This window comes from Hermetia illucens, chromosome 4 (genome assembly GCF_905115235.1).
Source record: "Hermetia illucens chromosome 4, iHerIll2.2.curated.20191125, whole genome shotgun sequence".
In the NCBI taxonomy this organism is placed as follows: Eukaryota; Metazoa; Arthropoda; class Insecta; order Diptera; family Stratiomyidae; genus Hermetia; species Hermetia illucens.
Window position 1 is genome coordinate 141,323,170 of NC_051852.1, and position 21,606 is coordinate 141,344,775.

Sequence of the window (21,606 nt, forward strand, 5' to 3'; positions counted from 1 at the left end):
AGTCAGCGGTTGTTAAGTAGTAAGGGTCGACTGCCCCCGTCAACCCGTGGAGGACTGGGATAAAGAATCCTCTATGTACCTGTGGCCAAAAACAAAGAAGAATATGCCTGCACTTTCTCACCAATCTGAAGAATTTTGCTACAAAATGCCTTAATTTGCCTTAATAGCCCCTTGGCTATCAGTTTCGGCAGATTTCCAGTATCGTCAGTACCTTTACTTGGAGTACACTCGCGAAGCTCAGGATTCCATATGACTTAACAACCATATGCGTATCCCTGAGAAGAATGTTTTATCATAACCTCGCAACATGTTGGTCCACTTTACCCTGGTTACAAAAGCCCACGACGAAATTCCTCTTGAAGCTTGCCTTCTCCCTGACGTAATCCGTTAGGATAGTCCAGATCTCCTGAGTTACATCCCCGAAGACCTCATTTCTTTACAAAGATCCTCCTGCAAGCATAAAAACCTGCACAGCCCTTTTTAGCCCTCAATTCTACATTTAGTCTCTTAATTTAACTAAGGATTCAGAATCAGATCCTAGTACTTTATATTGGAGGAAAGTTCCACTTTGTCCATTTAGTTGCCAGAAGTGAAATACGAGTACCCTTTTTTGAGAAGAACAATCTTGCCACATACCTGCGTTCTGAAAACACCTTCCAACTTCACGTCTGGCACAAAAAGCTCCTTTCTTTGGGCGAGTATGTTGACCGGACATAGTTCTGAATGCATTGCGTGCCCTCAAAGCCATCACATAGTAAACCATATTCACCTATTTTCGTCTATGCGAATTTGTGAATACTTCCGCCTACATGGGTAAAGTAGATCGCACCACTCCTGCTATGAGCCATCTGAATCTGTTTTGGCTCTTTGACATTATGCAGGCTTTTACAAGGGCCGCTGCACATTTTACACCCCTCGGGACCTCGAGGCATCTTCGCAGGTCCTTATTATCAAACAAGCACCATATGCGGGCCCTTTTAAAGTGCTGGAGCGACGAGCCCAAGTGGGTACTCTTCTCGAGATTGAAGCCATTCGCCGCACCCACTAAACCCACGTGATTTCAACGGGGGGCGAAGTAATGATCGGTTCATCCGAGACGCCAACCTTGCACGCTGAAATTATATTTATTGATTTTCAAGTTTTACGTTGAACACCATTTGTTGTGGCTGACTATTTGACAACAAAAAGGGAAAGTAGCGAATTTTTATTGTTGTAGTTGACAATTGGCAACCAGGTTGTTCCTTTGATTATCCGCAAACTACATGTCATGTTGTGTATTGGCAACCAACACTAAAACCACCAGTTGGATCGGCTATGGGCAATAACGGAGGAAGCGTTATTCTGAGAGCATCAAGAGTAGTGATTGTTGACGGTACAGGACCTCACTTTACTCTCATGTCATTTACAAATCTTCAAAATATCGAGAGAGTTTTTTACACTGTATCTGGTCATATAAAATGGATATTGACAGATGACATTACATTCCCAGAGCGTTCTGCATCTTCTCTAAAAGGGGCTAAAAAGAGAAACTACTGTAAGTTCACCAGCATAGTTACGACCTAGGTGAAAAGGAGCAGCAAATGGCTAAAATAAAAAAGGTTCCTTTTTTAACTGGTGATCAAAGGGTAGTATAGGTCCCGGGGCGAAACGTGGATTGGTACCCACGATGGAGCATAAAACCTGGGAAATGCCTGCTGAACCAACACCAACAGCTCTACTACCAAACCCTATCTCCACCTCCACGTGGTGACCGCAGGGAGCTCTTTCTTGACGAAAAGCTGCAGACGGAGAAGGATGAAGGCGAGTCTCCCGCGCCTAAAAACGGGACAAATTGTACCAACTGGTCCTCCAGGTTGGGGGTTGGGTAGGGCTGACAACCCTACACGGAAAACAACCTGTTACGAAGCCACAACAGGAGCCTCGGATAGGACGGATGTTAAAACGACGGACCCGGCAACGACAAAGGAACAACGATTTGCGCATTTTCTCATGGAACGTGCGCTCCCTGTACAGAGATGAAGCTGATAAGCAGCTAGCCGATACCCTGTCCCAATATAGGGCTGATGTAACAGCGTTGCAAGAGATGCGATGGACAGGGACCGGTTTCCTGGAGAAGAGCCACTACACCATATATTATAGCGGCCATCCAGTAAACCATGTGCTCGGAGTAGGTTTCTTAGTCAGCCAAAAAATGAAACCTGCTGTTATCGGCTTTGAAAGTATAAGCGAACGGCTATGCACTCTGCGCTTGCGAGGCAAGTTTAGAAATATAAGCCTCATAAACGTTCACGCCCCTACAGAGGGGACTGCAGAGTCGGAGAAGGATACCTTCTACGAGGTAGTAGAAAGAGCCCTCGAAGCCTGTCCCAGATATGATATCAAAATCATACTTGGGGATTTTAACAGCCAAGTAGGGAAGGAGCCCGTATTCAGGCGATACGTTGGCTCCCATAGCTTACACGAAAACACAAATGATAACGGACTGAGGACTATTCAATTAGCAGGGTCACACGAAATGGTTGTTGGAAGTACCTGGTTTGCGCGGAAAGCGGTTCACAAACATACGTGGGCCTCTCCAGACGGGACCACTTTCAACCAAATTGACCACGTGTTGATCGAACGCCGCCACCTCTCAGCCTTGATGAATGTCAGAACATATAGGGGGGCCAATATAGACTCGGATCACTATCTCGTTGGCATGGTGCTCCGAGCTCGAATAACAATACCACCTAGAATCGCCTCTGACAATCAGGTGAGAGTGAACACTGAAGCCATCCACAACACAACCCTCCGCGACACCTATAAGAGGGAAATGGATGCCGCAATAACCGCAGTCAATAGAGGACCTGGAGATGAAGCATCAACTAATGATTTTCACAACCACCTGAAGAACGTTATCATGGATACGGCCACAAATATACTTGGCCCCAGCCGCAAAAGGAGTCGGAACGGCTGGTTTGACGATGAATGTAAGCTAGCAACGGAACGGAAGAATGCCGCATACCGAGTAATGTTGCATTCTCAAAGAACGCGGGCACGCGCAGAGACTTATCACGAACTCCGTCGAGCGGAGAAGCGACTTCACAGACGGAAAAAGGAAGCCTGGGAGAACCAACAAGTCTGTGACCTAGAAAAGTACAGGGAGCAACCGCACCAGGCGCGGAAGTTTTACCAACAAGTCAGCAGGATGAAGCCTTATACACCTCGATGCTCATCCTGCCGAGACAAAGAGGGAAATCTGATTTCCGACAGAATGGGCATATTAGAGCGATGGGTTGAGTACTTTGATGAGCTACTGAACAACCAGAACATCGGCGAGTTGGAGGTCCCGCCAACTGAAGACGACGGACAAATACTGCCACCACCAAGTTTAGGAGAAACAGTCCGTGCAATTCATCGGCTAAAAAATCATAAGTCGCCAGGAGCCGATGGAATTACAGCCGAATTGGTTAAATATGGAGGCGACCAGTTACACCAAGTGGTTCATCAACTTGTGCTCAAGGTATGGGACAGCGAATCAATGCCTGATGATTGGCAGCGAGGCATAATCTGTCTCATACATAAAAAGGGAGATATCACACAGTGCAGCAATTATAGAGGTATCACGTTGCTGAGTACCATCTATAAGATATTCTCCACTATCTTGCTAGGCCGGATAGCCCCATACGCCCAGAACATCATTGGCCCATACCAAAGAGGCTTCACTCCAGGCAAATCAGCAACAGATCAGATTTTCTCTCTGCGGCAGGCGATGGAAAAACTGTTGGAATATGGACAACAGTTGCACCATCTGTTCATCGACTTTAAAGCCGCCTATGATAGCATAGCCAGGGTAAAACTGTACACGGCCATGAGAGAATTCGGTATCCCGACGAAATTAATAAGACTGACTAGGCTGACCCTGACCAATGTGCGAGGCCAGATAAAAGCAGCAGGATCACTCTCAAGACCATTCGACATCAACAACGGTCTACGACAAGGGGATGCGCTATCATGCGTCCTCTTTAACCTGGCCCTCGAGAAAGTGATCCGTGATGCTGAGGTGAATGCAAGAGGTACGATCCTCTTCAAGTCCACCCAACTACTGGCCTATGCTGACGATATCGACATCATGGGAAGAACCACCCGAGACATTCAAACTGCCTTCATCCAGATCGAGCAGGCGGCGCGAGATCTTGGGCTGCACATCAATGAAGGCAAGACAAAATACATGGTGGCAACGTCAGCACCGAAGACGAATCAACCAACAACATCAAACCGCACTGGTCAAACACAAGCACGAACAAGAATAAGGATAGGGGAATACAACTTTGAGACCGTTGACAATTTCTCCTATCTAGGGTCGAAAATCACAACCGATAACAACTACGATGATGAAATCCGCGCACGGTTGTTGTCAGCCAACAGAGCCTACTTCAGCTTACAAAGACTGTTCCGCTCGAAACGTCTCACCATAGGGTCAAAGCTCTTACTGTACAAGACTATGATCTTGCCAGTCCTCATGTATTCCTCGGAAACTTGGGTTCTTAGCAAGAAAAATTGCGAACTCTTGGCCGCGTTCGAGAGAAGAATCATCCGAAGAATTTTTGGCCCCCTACATGAGGATGGACGATTCCGTAGCCTACACAATGACGAAATCTATGAGCGATACCATGACCGTCCGGTTGTGGATAAAATCCGGTTCAATAGGTTACGGTGGGCGGGTCACTTAATCCGTATGGATGAAGATGATCCCACCCGGAAAGTCTATAAGGGCAATATCTATGGTAGGAAAAGAAGACGAGGCAGACCCTGCCTAAGATGGAGCGATGGCGTGGGTCAGGACGCCAGACAGCTTTTAGGGATATCGAATTGGTGGACCTCGGCGCAAAACCGGGATGTCTGGAGTTCCTTATTAAGGCAGGCCTAGACCGGATACCGGTTGTTGCGCCGTTGATGATGATAACTTATATAATCGCAAATATGGCATGAGTATGAATTATATTGAAGTGAAATCCGTTCTTAATTCAAACCTAGACCAGGCCGAAGTGAATTTTTTTTTGTTGTGGATGCTGAGTCTGGATCCACTTGATTGGGTCACGCTGCTCCCAGGGCAGAGGTGAGGCAGCGTCTGATGACTTGTCTCTGCCCTGGACGAAACCGTCAGTCAGGATTTTTTCTTCTAGGAGGAATTACTGAAAGTTTATTAGATTTTCATTTATCCGTTCTTATTCAACATTTTTTCAATACTTGAATATAAGTATCCAGAGAGTACATTTATTTTGTCTCTACCAGAAATTTTTATTAGTGAATCTCTATCGATGCCTAAAATAACATTTACTGAGGGTGACTTCCTATTGAACCGGTTAATCCTTTCGCAGAGCACTTTCCTTGGATTACCTTCGCTATGTCTCTTCAATGTAATTTGGTAATCATTACAAAGTATTTATACTGCATCAAACTCCCCCATCCCATCTACCTCTTCCTCGCGGGATGAACAAAATTCCTGTAGTCCCCTTGAAGTACACCGTTAACTCTATCATCACATGAATACGTAAGACTATATAAAATTCCACCCAATATACAATAAACGACGACATTGAATTCCTTGTTGTTGACTATCTGTGCATGCAAACTCGAACGAGGGTATCCTTTTCCGAAGGTCTTTAATTTTGCATTAACGTCTCGGCAAACGATTAGGAAAATCGATATCGTCCTCACTAGCAGCCGCTGTAGACTTTGGCGTCGCGTCAGGACTATAATCTTCCAACCCGCAAAATGAGAAGGAAAATATCTTTGATAAGACTTACTATCTTTAATCCTCTGAACAGGAGAACGGTGGATGCTTTTTTCACCCTTGCACGGTTCGGAAGATGCAAGCCCGATCAGTAAGATTTAGACGAAAGACAGCTTTTCTTATTTGTATTTTAAATACGAAGAGAAGTGTATGGAAGTGTATTGGAGGATGTACAAAAAGGGGAGGACAGGACATAAAAGTGAATACATAAAATTACGGCGAAGATACTTTGCCTTAGAGTGGTCTACTATTCGCTGATAATACAGGATAGAACGATATTTTTCTGGGTTTTCTTGAAAGGGTGTCTTTTTGCAATAAATAAGTAAGTCTTTCACTTTGGTATTTTTTTTTCAATTTGCCGTCTAGATTCCTTTTGAAATAAAGCAATGCACTTAGGCGTAAATCTAGAACAAAGGATTCTGATATGTCCAAATATATTCTGCATTTTCGATTTAGTCTGTGAGAGAGGCGACACCAACCTGAATATGGATTTTTTTGAAGAATATATTGCCTAATAAAGAAGAGAAGTTTTACCTAATGGAAAGGGGGTGGGTTAGGTTACAGACTTTATTTTCGCTATTCATCTGCCAGCAAATGATATTTTTTGGACCGTCGAAGAAGAAATAAGCCAAATCGTTGTGGTTCTGTGCGTCCAAAGGTTAAACAAGTGGCAAACCAGAAGTTCGACTTTCAGGTTTTATAGTAGTATATTTCAGGTATCCCATTTGTAGTTAGTGTAGTATACAGAAAAGACACCTTTGACCAAACTTCAGGATTCATGTTTCATACATTCTATAGTGAATATTGCTTCTATTATTAACCTCATCGGATTCTAAGGCCATATGAACATACGATGTCCAGCTCTGAGGCTGTGCCAAAGAATAAAACCTGAAGGTCAAACAAACATTCCAAAATAAAGTGCTTAGAAGCATTGTAGACGCTTCCTGGTTCATTCGTAATGAGAATCTGCTTAGCAATCTGGAAGTATATATATAAGTAGTGAAATCATCAAATACTAACCAATTAAACATAGTCATATGAGGACATGAAAATTACGAAGTCCAAAAATTGATTGATATCGCTAATATAATATGACGAATGCAAGAGTGAAGCCAAACTACTTGCTAACCTAAAGGATGCCTAAAGATATAAGCTACTCAGCGAAGCCAACCAAAGTACCTGGTGGACCACAGGGTCTTCTTCCAATAAAAATGGAACTTAAATATGCAAAGAAAGTTGATGGATGGGGAAATCTCAGTCGAAGCTTGGTGAGAGGTGGTTTTAGTGGGTAAAAATCGCAGACTCTCAGGAATGGTGAACCGTGAGGTTAGTCTTTTGAAGACTTCCTCCTCTTAAAAGAAATTTCGACCCCTGCACTCCTCGACTTCCTAATAAATATTAAAACTAAGGCTGGCCTCAAAAAGTACTAATCGGGTCCTTTCATTGAATATACAACATCACTATATGCGGTGAAAAGAATTTACCCCCCTTTTGCATGTTTGAGGACTCTCCCGTAAACTCAACACAGAAAGCTGTAACTTACCGCATTTGTGGCCATTCACAGTTGTCATCTTCTCACCAAATTTTGTGTCAATCGATATAGCCGTTTTTGGGAAAAATACATATGGCTGGCATACAGGCAGGCAGACGGGTCCCCCAGGATTTTTTTCGACTTTTTTCGCTTGGGCCATCGAGTGAGGCAGCAAAAGGACTAGCGCAAGGGGCGGTGCTTATTAGAAACATCCGCACAGTTGGATATAGTTCCGGTCAACGAAGACAATGTAAACATCTATCAAAAAAGGGGGTCCGGTTAAATTTTGTCAGCCCCGCGCTGGCACGTAATAAGTCCTGGCAAGTTAGCGAGGACATGACGTATAGCGATCATCAGGGTTTTGTACAGGAGGAGGAAGCCATAGGGCAGGAGTCTTGTATGCCAAAAGCCAAACTCGAAAAGGACGCCAGGACCGGTTTGCAAAAGCAATGGATGACCAAACTGTCATGGAGGTTTATTTTTAAATTTTATCTTAATTTTAAACTTTAAACTAATTACCTGTTAATTGCCAAGGCGAGTCTTGTTGTGTTTAATAATCGCATCTCGAATCTTGAATGGTATGACCTTCTTCGACTATGTGCGCTGCAACTGACGATCTTATGCACGACTTTTGTTTCCGGACGAGGGGAACAACGTCATCGTTATGGACAAAGCTAAGTATGACCAGGCTCTTATTTGAAAACTGGAGAGTGGAAACTTCTTCGAATTGCGAAGCAATCCGCTTTTTGAATCTGTCAAATGGGTCGATCGAGCGTTGAAGGAAGCTGGTGCGATATTTCTGAACATTGGGCGACTCCGAATGCCAAATTCTGTGCTTCCCAGAATCAGATAATAATAATAATAATCGTTGGCGTAGCACTTCATTCAAGACCGCAACGGTACCCTACAGTACACTGTAGGGGGCAATGTGGTCAGCATTGCGCTCGCCCGAGATTTGCCTTGATTTGACTCAGGTACTCATTCACAGCTGAGTCGGCTGGTATCCGACATCCAGTCACGATAATAAACTCCTCTGTCACCAGCGACATTTGAACCGTGACCTTCCGCTATGACAGCCCGGCGCTCTAACCACTTGAGCCATCCGGACAATCCGAATCAGATATCAACCGAAAATCCACAAGGAGGGGGATGAGATGCGAAAAATCATTGCCGATTTGAACTCACCGACGTACAACATGGCCAAGTGGTTGACCAATGATTGCCAGGCCCTTGGGACAACGTGCAGTATGTATTTAGTGGCTAACGCCCATGAACTAAAACAGAAGGATGGGTGAGGACGAGGTGATGGTATCGTTTGGCTTGAAGGCATTGTTTACGAACACGGCAGTGAAAAAGTCAATTTTCGGACTCGAAAGATGGCTGAGCCAGTTTGAATCTGGTCCGGAATGGAGAAGAAAAGTTCGAATTTATGCAAACCTTGCCAGGCTCTGCATGAACGAAAACTATTTTACGTTTCGGTATAGATTTTACGTCGTTAAAGCATAGTACTAAGTTCGCTTTTTCGCGTGAAATCTCATATAAAAACTGTCAAAAATTTCGCATTTGTGAAATAATTTCGCACCGTGGTACTAAGTTTTTCGCACGAAAAAATTTCGACCAAATTAGCTAAGACACAATTATCCACAGAAGTCTACACACAGTTGTCAAATTTCCGTGCGAAAACAATGCACCTGCACATTATTTTCGCGTGAAAATATGACAGATAGGCAGATTATAAACTGACTGACCAACAGTCTATAAAAATAGTTATCGTTCCGATGCTTGTAGTTCTTCTAAATAAAAATAAAACTAGGTAGCTTGCTCCTACTACAATATATTTTAATTTAAAAATTAAAAGTCTGTAGGGACAGATTATAAAAAGTTGCTTAAAAGCTAAAGATCCGTATGTGGGTACAGATTCTAAAGGGTAAAGAGAAAAACGTGAAAAGGTCCACATGCAGGTAGGGATAATATAATAACTTTTAGGGTTCATGGCCGTCAATTATCAATAGTTAGTGGGTGGTGGTTCTCTTTACCCTTTAGAATCTGTACCCACATACGGATCTTTAGCTTTTAAGCAACTTTTTATAATCTGTCCCTACAGACTTTTAATTTGTTTTATTTAAAAATTCAGGAAAAACTTCCCAATGATTTAGTAGCTTAAGTACTGAGGAAGAAAGTAAGTAGCTTTCGAAATACGTATTTACTAACTATTAAAATATATTGTAGTAGGAGCAAGCTACCTAGTTTTATTTTTATTTAGTCTATAAAATTCTATTTTGTTTGACTTTTGTAAGTGGACGGACGTAATTTCTAGAATTTAAAATGAAAAAGTTGAGTGTAGATGAAAAGGAAAAATTTATAAAGATTTTAAAAGAAAATAGTGCTGTGTGGGATTTGTCCGAAGCAGGGCATCGAAAAAGTACGGCATTGGCTGCCGCTTGGGAGAAGATTTCCAAAGAAATGAAAAGACCAGGTAATACAGTTTTATGGAAAAGTTGGTGTAGGCATTATATTTGTGCTTTTATTACAGTTGCGGAATGTAAGACCATTTAAAGATCTTTTAAAGATTTAGCACGTTATAGGGGAAGGAAAAAACAGTGCCAAAAATTCGGCAGTGAGCTAATTCAAGATGAAAGTGAATCTCCCGAAACTTCGATTGGCAATGAAGAAGATTGTGCAGAATTTTCAGTTTGTTTGGATTTTTTGCAGCCGAATTCGTCCAAAAGAAGGTAATGTAACATTTTAAAATTTGTGTGGACATTTCGTGATCAGATTTTTTACAGGACTTTTTCAACAAGCACAATAGCCACCGAGGAGGATGTTTCGAGCCCTGCATCAAATGGTTCGCAGTACAATTTCGTAAGTTAATAAAACAATGTTTTAGACGGTTCGACTGACTAAACCCGTTTTACTTTCAGAATGCACAGTGTTCTTCATCATCGCAGACATTAAAACCTGCTACCGACTTGACGAAAGTTATTTCCGATATGATAGCAATCAAAAAATCAAAACTCGACGAGCCGAAATTAAAATATATGTCTATGCATGCCAACCTCGACCGACTATACTGCCAATTGCCCGCCGACGAAGTCGAAAAATTAAATCACGAGTTTTTTAATAAAACTTTTGAAAGGGTTATGGCCCATAAAAACAACGGAAATTTATAGAATAAACTAGAATATGTGTTACATGATAAATAAATAAATTTGTGTTTGAAAAAATGTAATCTTTTATTGTACGATCAACTTTTTGATGTAATTCTCACAAAAAATTTACAAATTTTTATTCGTTTGATGTGTTATTTTTTTTTGCCAAGGAACTGAACCCTCAGGCGAATTTACGAATTCCTTTAATGAATCTCTAGTAGTTTTCCCGATATCAGTTGGTCGTCCTTGTGTCGGATTTATTGTTGAACTAAATAGCGAGTTCGCTGGTATATTATTCCTCCACTCGCCCTCAATGAGATTACCGCTCGAATCAATATAGTTTGCATAACGTGTGGGACAATAAACCCTTGGATTTAGACTAGTGAGAAAATTATGAAGATAACAGCAAGCGGCAACAATCTTCTGTGCACGATCCGGTGAACAAAACATCGTTCTAGCGAGGCAGTACCATCTGGAGCAAAGAATTCCAAATGCATTTTCAACGCAGCGTCTGGCACGGCTTACCCGATAATTAAAAATGGTTTTATCTGCTTCTAACATTTGATTGCGTTTCGGAACGTATGGTTTTATTAACCGCTTTCCAAGTGGGAATGCATCATCTCCGACGAAAAAGAACGGCAATCGTTTATCATGTATTTTAGCGTCTGGTGGAAATGGAAGTGATTCGTTTACCATTGCTTTTCCCAATTTACTGCTCGAAAAAACACCTGCGTCTCCTTCGCTTCCATAAGCTCCGACATCAATGTACGAAAATTTATATTTGGCATCGGCGACAGCCAAAAGAACAATACTATGGTAACCCTACGAATAAAATTATAAATACAGTTTTTGATAATCTATAATTTATATCACTTTACCTTGTAATTGAAAAACATACTACCAGCTTTGGGAGGACATTTAATGGCAATATGTTTTCCATCAATTGATCCAACACAATTTGGAAAATTCCATTGGTAGTTGAAGTCATTTGCAGCATTAATCATGACGTTGGCATCATATGGTGGAATGTATTCATTTAATGCTGATATGAGGGCAATCGAAACCTCATCAATTATTTTACCAAAATGTTGCTTACTTATCCTATACACAGAAGCGATGTGCCTTTGCAGACTTCCGCAAGCGAAGTACCTTAAAATACAATAGTTGTTTTCGAATTATGTAAATAAGAAGAAACTTCATATATATTACTCTAACACTGCCGCCAACTTTTGATTCGGAGATATTCCATCTGTTGGCCGAGTCATTTTCTTGGGCTTCAAATAAGGTGTCACCATCGATAGGATCCGCTGAAAAGTTTTCACGTCCATGTGAAAATTTTCACAGAATCTTATGGGATCTTTAATTAAATCCTGAAACTATATTAGACAAATTAAAAAATACTAATTGAACGAATTTGCAGAATACAACTCACATCTCTTGCAAACCTGCCACTTTTTTGTCGCTTCTTCAAATAAATGCTTTTATTTTGCCTTTTCTTTTTTTGTTTTTTGATAGATTCGGCAAGCACTGCACTATATAACAAAATAGCATCTTCCAAATCAGAATCAGAGTCTGAATCGATAAACATTTTTTGTATTTTGTGTAACACTGCTATTTTCTTTAAAATTGAAAATCTCCACTGTCACTGTCACAAATCTCCACTGTCAATTTTCCACAGCGAAAAAATTTCGTGCGAAAATATTTTTTCGTGCGAAAAACTTAGTACTACGCTTAAGCGTAGTGACAGTGACAGTGGAGATTTTCAATTTTAAAGAAAATAGTAGTGTTCCACAAAATACAAAAAATGTTTATCGATTCAGACTCTGATTCTGATTTGGAAGATGCTATTTTGTTATATAGTGCAGTGCTTGCCGAATCTATCAAAAAACAAAAAAAGAAAAGGCAAAATAAAAGTATTTATTTGAAGAAGCGACAAAAAAGTGGCAGGTTTGCAAGAGATGTGAGTTGTATTCTGCAAATTCGTTCAATTAGTATTTTTTAATTTGTCTAATATAGTTTCAGGATTTAATTAAAGATCCCATAAGATTCTGTGAAAATTTTCACATGGACGTGAAAACTTTTCAGCGGATCCTATCGATGGTGACACCTTATTTGAAGCCCAAGAAAATGACTCGGCCAACAGATGGAATATCTCCGAATCAAAAGTTGGCGGCAGTGTTAGAGTAATATATATGTAGTTTCTTCTTATTTACATAGTTCGAAAACAACTATTGTATTTTAAGGTACTTCGCTTGCGGAAGTCTGCAAAGGCACATCGCTTCTGTGTATAGGATAAGTAAGCAACATTTTGGTAAAATAATTGATGAGTCTAAATCCAAGGGTTTATTGTCCCACACGTTATGCAGACTATATTGATTCGAGCGGTAATCTCATTGAGGGCGAGTGGAGGAATAATATACCAGCGAACTCGCTATTTAGTTCAACAATAAATCCGACACAAGGACGACCAACTGATATCGGAAAAACTACTAGAGATTCATTAAAGGAATTCGTAAATTCGCCTGAGGGTTCAGTTCCTTGGCAAAAAAAAATAACACATCAAACGAATTAAAATTTGGAAATTTTTTGTGAGAATTATATCAAAAAGTTGATCGTACAATAAAAGATTACATTTTTTCAAACACAAATTTATTTATTTATCATGTAACACATATTCTAGTTGATTCTATAAATTTCCGTTGTTTTTATGGGCCATAACCCTTTCAAAAGTTTTATTAAAAAACTCGTGATTTAATTTTTCGACTTCGTCGGCGGGCAATTGGCAGTATAGTCGGTCGAGGTTGGCATGCATCGAGATATATTTCAATTTCGGCTCGTCGAGTTTTGATTTTTTAATTGCTATCATATCGGAAATAACTTTCGTCAAGTCGGTAGCAGGTTTTAATGTCTGCGATGATGAAGAACACTGTGCATTCTAAAAGTAAAACGGGTTTAGTTAGTCGAACCGTCTAAAACATTGTTTTATTAACTTACGAAATTGTACTGCGAACCATCTGATGCAGGGCTCGAAACATCCTCCTCGGTGGCTACTGTGCTTGTTGAAAGAGTCCTGTAAAAAATCTGATCACGAAATGTCCACACAAATTTTAAAATGTTACATTACCTTCTTTTGGACGAATTCGGCTGCAAAAAATCCAAACAAACTGAAAATTCTGCACAATCTTCTTCATTGCCAATCGAAGTTTCGGGAGATTCACTTTCATCTAGAATTAGCTCACTGCCGGATTTTTGGCACTGTTTTTTCCTTCCCCTATAACGTGCTAAATCTTTAAAAGATCTATAAATGGTCTTGCATTCCGCAACTGTAATAAAAGCACAAATATAATGCCTACACCAACTTTTTCATAAAACTATATTACCTGGTCTTTTCATTTCTTTGGAAATCTTCTCCCAAGCGGCAGCCAATGCCGTACTTTTTCGATGCCCTGCTTCGGACAAATCCCACACAACACTATTTTCTTTTAAAATTTTAATAAATTTTTTCTTTTCATCTACACTCAACTTTTTCATTTTAAATTCTATAAATTAGGTCCGTTCACTTACAATAGCCAAACACAATAGAATTTTATAGACTGTTGGTCAGTCAGTTTATAATCTGCCTATCTGTCATATTTTCGCGCGAAAATAATGTGTAGGTGCATTGTTTTCGCACGGAAATTTGACAACTGTGTGTAGATTTCTGTGGATAATTGTGTCTTAGCTAATTTGGTCGAAATTTTTTCGTGCGAAAAACACATAACAACATATTTCACAAATGCGAAATTTTTGACAGTTTTTATATGAGATTTCACGCGAAAAAGCGAACTTAGTACTATGCTTTACTCACTGAAAGGTCCATGTTATCAATCGAAGAAGAAATTGATTCGAAGGGAATAATGCCTAAAGTGTGATTTGGGTTTGTAGACGACATATTTGCGACTGTTCGAAGAGACGATATCGACAAGGTTATCTCCTCGATAAACAAGATTCATCATAAAATCGAGTTTACACTAGACGTAGAAAAGGACCTAAATATCGTCAACTCTAGCGAAACTTATAATCTCACAAGGAGGATTTGGAAGACTGGAAAAGGGGAGATAGCCATAATGGCCAATCGATCTACAAAGAGATAGTTGAGATCGCCACGAAGGAGGAGGTTCATGAGGCCTTGGAAAAGCAGTTCGATCTTATGTAACTGTCAGGGTCACCTTGGTGGCACCATAGGAGTGGCTGTGCACTATTGGCACATTGCAGGCAGCAGCTGCTACAGGAGAGCCCTCAGTGCAAATTGCAGATGACGTTGACACAAATTAAACTCAACTACTGCTGGACTCCCGCACACCATCCGCGAGAAAGACATTCATGCGGTCGTAGTCGACCATATCGAAATCACGGTAATCGCATTTCGCTCAAAGATAAATTGACCAAACGTCCTAACTTGTGGAAGAACGAAATTGAAATTTTGCCAGCCTCATATTTCCAAGCAGGGATTTTGATCACCTCAGGTAATCTCCGCGCACCTTATGAAAGAGGTTGCTTCTACTTTGTATCCTCTCCACCAAAATAGCGGAAGATAAACTGTGGTGTCACCCAAAGAGTGTGTGATACTTCCCGCATCCAAGTAGGAGCTGGGGAAAAAATGTGGTCTCTAAGTGTAATTTCGCGCTGTTTCTAGCGATTAAATTATTTGAAATAATTAAGACTTGTTTTTTCTATTCGCAAGTGATATTTATTGATCTTGTAAAAACCGATATCTGGCGAACCACTAGTGCTTTTCATCAGTGCCAACAAGGGCTTGCTCCCTTCGTCAGTGCTAACAAGCAAGTAAAAATTATTCCAGAAAATGTGGTTGGATTGGTGAAAACAAGCACTCAGAATAAAGCTACGAAACTGGCAGTGAATACTAGGTCCAAACTTCAATTTGCTGCTCAGTCGGTAAAAATGAAATTTGAGGTTGGCTCCTAAAACCAATAAACCACCCGGAGACCCAGCATCAGATTACCCAACCAACCCTACGTTAAAAAATGACAATGGCTTATCGGAGCGCCAGTATGGATTTTGGTGCGTTCACTATACGATGGATATAACAATCATAGCCGTGCATTCGACTTTGCTAAGTAGAACCAAATTAAGAGGGCGTCGGCTGACATAGGTATTGCGAATATTTGGCAAGTCGAGTGGAGAGCACTCTCTGGGACGGCACGGGTAAGGACTCCAAAGAGTACGTCGTTACGGCAGGGGGTCTTGCAGGGCTCACCATGTATAATGTGATGATATTCTTCCCATCCCAGAATGGGTTCCATTGTCGGCTTTGGCAATAACCTGGCCGTAGTTCATACAGCGAAGCAACCAGAGGAAAAGGGTGTCTATGCCACGAGGAGGGTGAAGTGGTAAAGTTCTGACTAGAAAAAGCCGGGCTGATCTTTGCGGGTGAGAAAATAAGAAACAAGAAAGAAGAACAGTGTGAAAGTGGAAGCCGAAGACGGCTTTCCTATACCTGAGGGTAAGGATTGACGCCAAACTAAGCTTTACAGATCACCGAGATTATGCTTGCCAAAAAGTAGTTAGAGCGACCGCAGCAGTTGCAAAAATGTTTCCTAATGTTGACCGAGGTTGAGGGTTGCTTCTATCTGGAACCGTGCGATTCACTTTGCTTTACGCGGCACCTGTATAGGCATAAACGTTTGCATAGTTTTCGAGAAGGAGGCGGGTGAATTCGGTTTACCGGCTAATGGCTGTGAAGAATAGTAATGCAGTTAATACCATAGTACCAATGAGATAGTACTGGCGGTGGCGGACATGATTAGAGTCGAACTGAGAAAGGGAGAGAGAAAATTGATAGGTAAAGTTGGAGTTGTATAGCAGTCAAGATATGATTCTACGAAGGGTCTATGGACGCACAAGCTAGTTCACAAGATTAGGTTGTGGCTTGAGCGAATACACGTTTTCTCATGGGACATTGTGAATGATACGTTCAGTATCTCCATCGCTTTGAATTAAATGATTCGCTGAATGGTCCTGGATGCGGCCGCTTAATGGATTCAGAGCGTGTGATGTTTCCTCGGCAAAGATTCGTGGTGTAGAGAAAGAATATGAATCAAGCTTTAGGAAGGGGCATGGGCTTGAAGGCAATGGAGAAATGCTCTACGCTTTTCTTTGCAAACATAAACATACAGGACGAGCTGCTGAAGACAGTAAGAAGTATGAAAGCATAAAGAAGCAAAGCACAAACGTGTGAAGGCAAAGTATTTGGGTTCGCTAAGTAATCATTGCTGGCTTTCAGCCCTGCTTTTCCATATTGTTTTGACCTGCTGTTCTCATTTTTAATTATATTCTGGCATTATGTACATATATATATCATAATAACTATTCTTGTGATAGGATTGGGATTTGTTGAAGGATTCTACGTACGAATATAATTAGATAGATTAGATAGGAGAACTGAAAGCACGTGTGTTACTATAGAGCATGATGTACTTATGTTTACCATTGACATCGCAGCAAGTCACAATCACAATCAACATATTTCTTTTTCTCTTTCTCTAACAAAAGCCTTCAAGGTTTTAGTAGTCTTTACATTTGAAAAAAAAAGCTCTGATAATCCTTATACACAAAAGTGGCGATCATATTATTGCTGAGATTTAAAGTCCTACTTTACTAATGTCACCGTTTGGTTGACCGCTAACGCCACTTTAAAACTAAGGAGCAGTGTCGGCCAACTTTTGCCAACACACCATGCTGAATATATTCTCCGGAAGAAGCGGTTTTTAAATGCATGGGTTTCTCTAAAGACTCTGCAAATGACACGTAACTTTTGTCAAAATTAGCTTCACTCAATAGCCCCCTATTATTCCATGGTTCCCCTTCTACCCCTATAACCGCCTCTGTAGATTATTTTGATGTTTGTATATCCCGCTCTTTTCCCCTTCCTATGATGTACCACAAGGATCCACTCTGAGTCCGCTACCATTTTTGTTTCTCATCAACAACCTTCCCTCTCTCCTGTCCTTGTCTGTTTTACGCCACTGAATTTAAATGCCTCTCCTTTATAGCTTCGCCAGTAGATTGTGTTTTTTTTCAGCAGAATTAATTCACTTTGGTTCGTTGGTGTCCTATTATTGACTGGACATTTAATAGCAACAAATACCATTCTGGGTGCCACTCACACTCACACACTCATCCTACGCTGTTGGTTCACATTTTTTTTCATAGTATATAAGCTCCATACAAAGTCTCAATGTAACCTTCGAAATAATGTCCGCTTTGACAGACAGTGCCTTGATGTCACCAATTTTTTTCACTCAATCCAATCCTACATCACATTTTTCAACTTATATTTTAGAAACACTTTTAAGTATTGTTCGGTGATCTGGTGTCTTTCATGCAACTGCAATTGCCTTGCTCCTGAAGAAATTCAACGTACATTCACCTTATCCTCCTTATTTAAGGACAAGTTTGCCATGTGAGCTACCCTCCCCAGGTATAAAATACAGCGGTCGAAACTCGGGAATGGTCTTGAGAAAAATCCTTTCTCGATGCTTCATCAGTTTATTAAATAAGTTTTTACTCCAATAGCGACTTTGAGCAACCAAATCGCTACCGGGGAGCGGATTCTGGACGGCTCATGAAATTTATGTTCCTCCATTGAGAAATGTGTAAAAGACATGATCTTCACTTCAATGGAAAGCCTGTATTAGTGCCTACGGCGCACCCAGCTAGACACGAGAACACAGCAACTCCGATAATCATCATCATCATCATCAACGGCGCAATAACCGGTATCCGGTCTAGGCCTGCCTTAATAAGGAACTCCAGACATCCCGGTTTTGCGCCGAGGTCCACCAATTCGATATCCCTAAAAGCTGTCTGGCGTCCTGACCTACGCCATCGCTCCATCTTAGGCAAGGTATGCCTCGTCTTCTTTTTCCACCATAGATATTGCCCTTATAGACTTTGCGGACTGGATCATCCTCATCCATACGGATTAAGTGAACTGCCCACCGTAACCTATTGAGCCGGATTTTATTCACCACCGGACGGTCATGGTATCGCTCATAGATTTCGTCATTGTGTAGACTACGGAATCGTCCATCCTCATGTAGGGGATCAAAAATTCTTCGGAGGATTCTTCTCTCGAACGCGGCCAAGAGTTCGCAATTTTTCTTGCTAACAATCCAAGTTTCCGAGGAATACATAAGGACTGGCAAGATCATTGTCTTGTACAGTAAGAGCTTTGACCCTATGGTGAGACGTTTCGAGCGGAACAGTCTTTGTAAGCTGAAATAGGCTCTGTTGGCTGACAACAACCGTCCGCGGATTTCATCATCGTAGCTGTTTTCGGTTGTGATTTTCGACCCTAGATAGGAGAAATTGTCAACGGTCTCAAAGTTGTATTCTCCTATCCTTATTCTTCTTCGTGTTTGACCAGTGCGGTTTGATGTTGTTGGTTTGATTCGTCTTCGGTGCTGACGTTGCCACCATATATTTTGTCTTGCCTTCATTGATGTGCAGCCTAAGATCTCGCCTCGATGGCCGCCTGCTCGATCTGGATGAAGGCAGTTTATACGTCTCGGGTGGTTCTTCCCATGATGTCGATATCGTCAGCATAGGCCAGTAGTTGGGTGGACTTAAAGAGGATCGTACCTCTTGCATTTACCTCAGCATCACGGATCACTTTCTCGAGGGCCAGGTTAAAGAGGACGCATGATAGCGCATCCCCTTGTCGTAGATCGTTGTTGATGTGGAATGGTCTTGAGAGTGATCCTGCTGCTTTTATCTGGGCTCACACATTGGGTCTTATCTGTTTCGTCGGGATACCGAATTTTCTCATGGCCGTGTACAGTTTTACCCTGGTTATGCTATCATAGGCGGCTTTAAAGTCGATGAATAGATTGTGCAACTGTTGTCCATATTCCAACAGGTTTTTCCATCGCTTGCCGTAGAGAGAAAATCTTATCTGTTGCTGATTTGCCTAGAGGTATGAGACACATATGCTCCATTATGTGACAAGGCAGCTATTATTCTCTTCGGAATGCTCCTTTTGCATAGGGTATCTGAGATACACTCCCTGTTGATGGTGTTGGCTTTCTAGAAATCGATAAACAGCAGTTAAAGCGTTTATCTGAACTCCAAGCAACGTTTAAAAATGAACAGCAGGTTGTTGATATCGTCAACACAGGGTCAACACAAAGAGAAATCAGCGTGCTCTCTACCGATCGGGCTTTCGAGATGTTCTTTAATGCGGTATTGCATTATTTTCGCTACTATGATTGTGATTGCAGGGAGCACCCAAAGACCCCTCCAATTTGCCGCATTTAAGACTAGTGCCGTTTTTCAGAATCTTTCCGATCTCTCATCCAATCTCTGGCAAAGGTTTCGGATTCTCAAGATTTCCGTAAAAGTCGATACAATCTTATATATAACAAGTCGGGAAACCGGAAGCTGGGCGCTTCAGGTACGAAAGGTTTTGTGCATTTCTTAGTACGTAGCACGTAATAAATGCATATACATGTATACATGTATTATGTGAGAATATCCACTTTCGGGTGATATTGACATTCATAGTCTTGAATTTGCAAGGAAGCGACAACTTTGACGTATTATAACTTTGTTAGTAATAGTGCAATTTCAAGCAAACTTGGTGAGATGCTCTATGGTATACCCTATATTATTGCGAAATTTCATGGTGCTAACATGAACTTAAGGGGGGTTTTGCAGCCAATTACTAAAAATTATGGTAATATACTATTATTAACTTTATTTGTATAGATATCAGTATGGAAGGTATTTCGGAGCCCAGGCATTATATAGTGGCAGCCTCCTGATTTTTTTCAGATTTCATGTTCTGAATGGATTACAGCAAGGGACAGTGACTGCGCCTACACTTTTTGCGGTATTTGCCGGCGAATTGCTCAATTCTTTCGATTTTAATAAATCTCCTAAAAGGTCGTTGGTTGCCTTTGCTGACGATCTGATAGCCTACACGGCGCACAAAAAGGTAACTGAGGTGCAAGTTGAACTTCAGAAGATGTTCAATGATATTAAGTTCTTCACGAACAGTTGGCGGATGAAAATCAATGCGCAAAAGTGTGAAACGATTCTGTTTCGAAATTCCTTGGCGTATGCCAGTAGGAACTTGAAAAGGAATTGGAGAGATTTCCACATTGTCGCGAACGAGGATAGTTCTGAGCGCATTCCTCATAAGAAGTGCGTTAGATACCTGGGTGTGCGTCTTGACGAGCATCTCCAATTTAACGAGCACGTTAAAGTCGCGCTAGAAAGCGCTCGCAAGGCATTCATATCTCTTCGAAGACTCTTTTATGCTCCACATCTTAGCCGGAAGGTTAAGATTATTTGCTATCTTACTTTGGTTAGACCGGTGCTCACCTACGGGTGTGCTATCTGGTTTAATTTGAGTGCTAGCCAAATGGAGAAAATAAGGATCTTTGAAAGGAAATGTCTGCGTGCTTGCACGGGGCTTAATAGGACTGCTTCGTCAAACTATGAGCACTATATAACTAATGAAGTGATGTATGCAGCTACTGCTGTGCCAAGAATCGACACAATTATAGTCAGATTGATTCGGAATCATATAGTACGATCTGCTTCGCATGGTGAGAACCCTTGGGTTTCGCAGCCGTTCTACCCAAATGATGGTATTTCGAGAAAACTCTCACGACAGGCTTCATTCCTCCCGACGCGTTCGTGTATCTTGACAGGAATGGTCTAATTCTTGATTCTGCCGGTGATCCGATTATGTATCATATACATAGACGGGCCACGGACAAAAGGATAGAATACCCCCCGAATTTGACAGTCGGGGCTCCGGGATTCGACTGGAGATAATCCAGAGCGAGAGCAATTGATATTAAGCGGGTTGAAAAAGAGAAATCTTGGTACTGGTGGCTGCGGGATGCCGGTTAGCGGTGGCCGTGCTCAGTTCTGCCATTTGTTTCTTGGTGGGGCTTTGTAAATATGTACACATTGAACGGGTGCTGATTTTGTCTCCAGTTGTAACTTATAAATACATACGTTATTATTCTTTGTTTTTTTTTGTATGGATGTTATTGTAAAAAAAAAAGAAAAAATGTATAATATAAAATATATAATTATGATAGTTTTAAGAACAATAAATTAAGTTAAAAGTATCT

At 41.2% G+C, this 21,606-nt stretch overlaps 3 protein-coding genes and 1 long non-coding RNA gene across 4 annotated transcripts; 2 read left to right on the forward strand and 2 right to left on the reverse strand.

Moving 5' to 3' along the window:
* The first annotated feature begins 9,342 nt into the window (after positions 1 to 9,342).
* On the forward strand, positions 9,343 to 10,530 carry LOC119655093. Its single transcript, XR_005249876.1, has 4 exons — positions 9,343 to 9,783; positions 9,841 to 10,039; positions 10,094 to 10,169; positions 10,229 to 10,530. It is a non-coding gene; the product is annotated as an uncharacterized LOC119655093 (long non-coding RNA).
* LOC119655092 (putative nuclease HARBI1) lies at positions 10,525 to 12,051 on the reverse strand. Its single transcript, XM_038060798.1, has 4 exons — positions 11,889 to 12,051; positions 11,666 to 11,832; positions 11,335 to 11,605; positions 10,525 to 11,278 (listed from the first exon to the last, which is right to left on the reverse strand). Exons 1-4 carry the CDS (start codon positions 12,042 to 12,044, stop codon positions 10,583 to 10,585), a joined length of 1,290 nt encoding a protein of 429 aa, XP_037916726.1. The 5' UTR covers positions 12,045 to 12,051; the 3' UTR covers positions 10,525 to 10,582.
* Positions 12,052 to 12,260: 209 nt separating this feature from the next.
* Positions 12,261 to 13,092, forward strand: LOC119655362. The gene is made up of 4 exons (XM_038061220.1): positions 12,261 to 12,416; positions 12,473 to 12,639; positions 12,700 to 12,752; positions 12,823 to 13,092. The coding sequence occupies exons 1-4, from the start codon at positions 12,261 to 12,263 to the stop codon at positions 13,026 to 13,028; spliced, it is 582 nt and encodes a 193-aa protein (XP_037917148.1). The 3' UTR covers positions 13,029 to 13,092.
* Positions 13,084 to 13,986, reverse strand: LOC119655361. Its single transcript, XM_038061218.1, has 4 exons — positions 13,837 to 13,986; positions 13,581 to 13,779; positions 13,451 to 13,526; positions 13,084 to 13,391 (listed from the first exon to the last, which is right to left on the reverse strand). The coding sequence occupies exons 1-4, from the start codon at positions 13,847 to 13,849 to the stop codon at positions 13,143 to 13,145; spliced, it is 537 nt and encodes a 178-aa protein (XP_037917146.1). The 5' UTR covers positions 13,850 to 13,986; the 3' UTR covers positions 13,084 to 13,142.
* Between the last annotated feature and the right edge of the window lie 7,620 nt (positions 13,987 to 21,606).

What these genes read in the sequence shown, in the direction of transcription:
- LOC119655092 (XM_038060798.1), bottom strand. Translation starts at nt 12,044, where the DNA reads ATGTTTATCGATTCAGACTCTGATTCTGATTTGGAAGATGCTATTTTG. An exon ending in GTGGCAGGTTTGCAAGAGAT is followed by an intron (nt 11,833 to 11,888) that starts GTGAGTTGTATT and finishes TGTCTAATATAG; the next exon opens with TTTCAGGATTTAATTAAAGA. An exon ending in GTATGTTTTTCAATTACAAG is followed by an intron (nt 11,279 to 11,334) that starts GTAAAGTGATAT and finishes TTTTATTCGTAG; the next exon opens with GGTTACCATAGTATTGTTCT.
- LOC119655362 (XM_038061220.1), top strand. Translation starts at nt 12,261, where the DNA reads ATGTTTATCGATTCAGACTCTGATTCTGATTTGGAAGATGCTATTTTG. An exon ending in GTGGCAGGTTTGCAAGAGAT is followed by an intron (nt 12,417 to 12,472) that starts GTGAGTTGTATT and finishes TGTCTAATATAG; the next exon opens with TTTCAGGATTTAATTAAAGA. An exon ending in AAGTTGGCGGCAGTGTTAGA is followed by an intron (nt 12,640 to 12,699) that starts GTAATATATATG and finishes TTGTATTTTAAG; the next exon opens with GTACTTCGCTTGCGGAAGTC.
- LOC119655361 (XM_038061218.1), bottom strand. An exon ending in CCGAATTCGTCCAAAAGAAG is followed by an intron (nt 13,527 to 13,580) that starts GTAATGTAACAT and finishes GATTTTTTACAG; the next exon opens with GACTCTTTCAACAAGCACAG. An exon ending in ATGGTTCGCAGTACAATTTC is followed by an intron (nt 13,392 to 13,450) that starts GTAAGTTAATAA and finishes TTTTACTTTTAG; the next exon opens with AATGCACAGTGTTCTTCATC.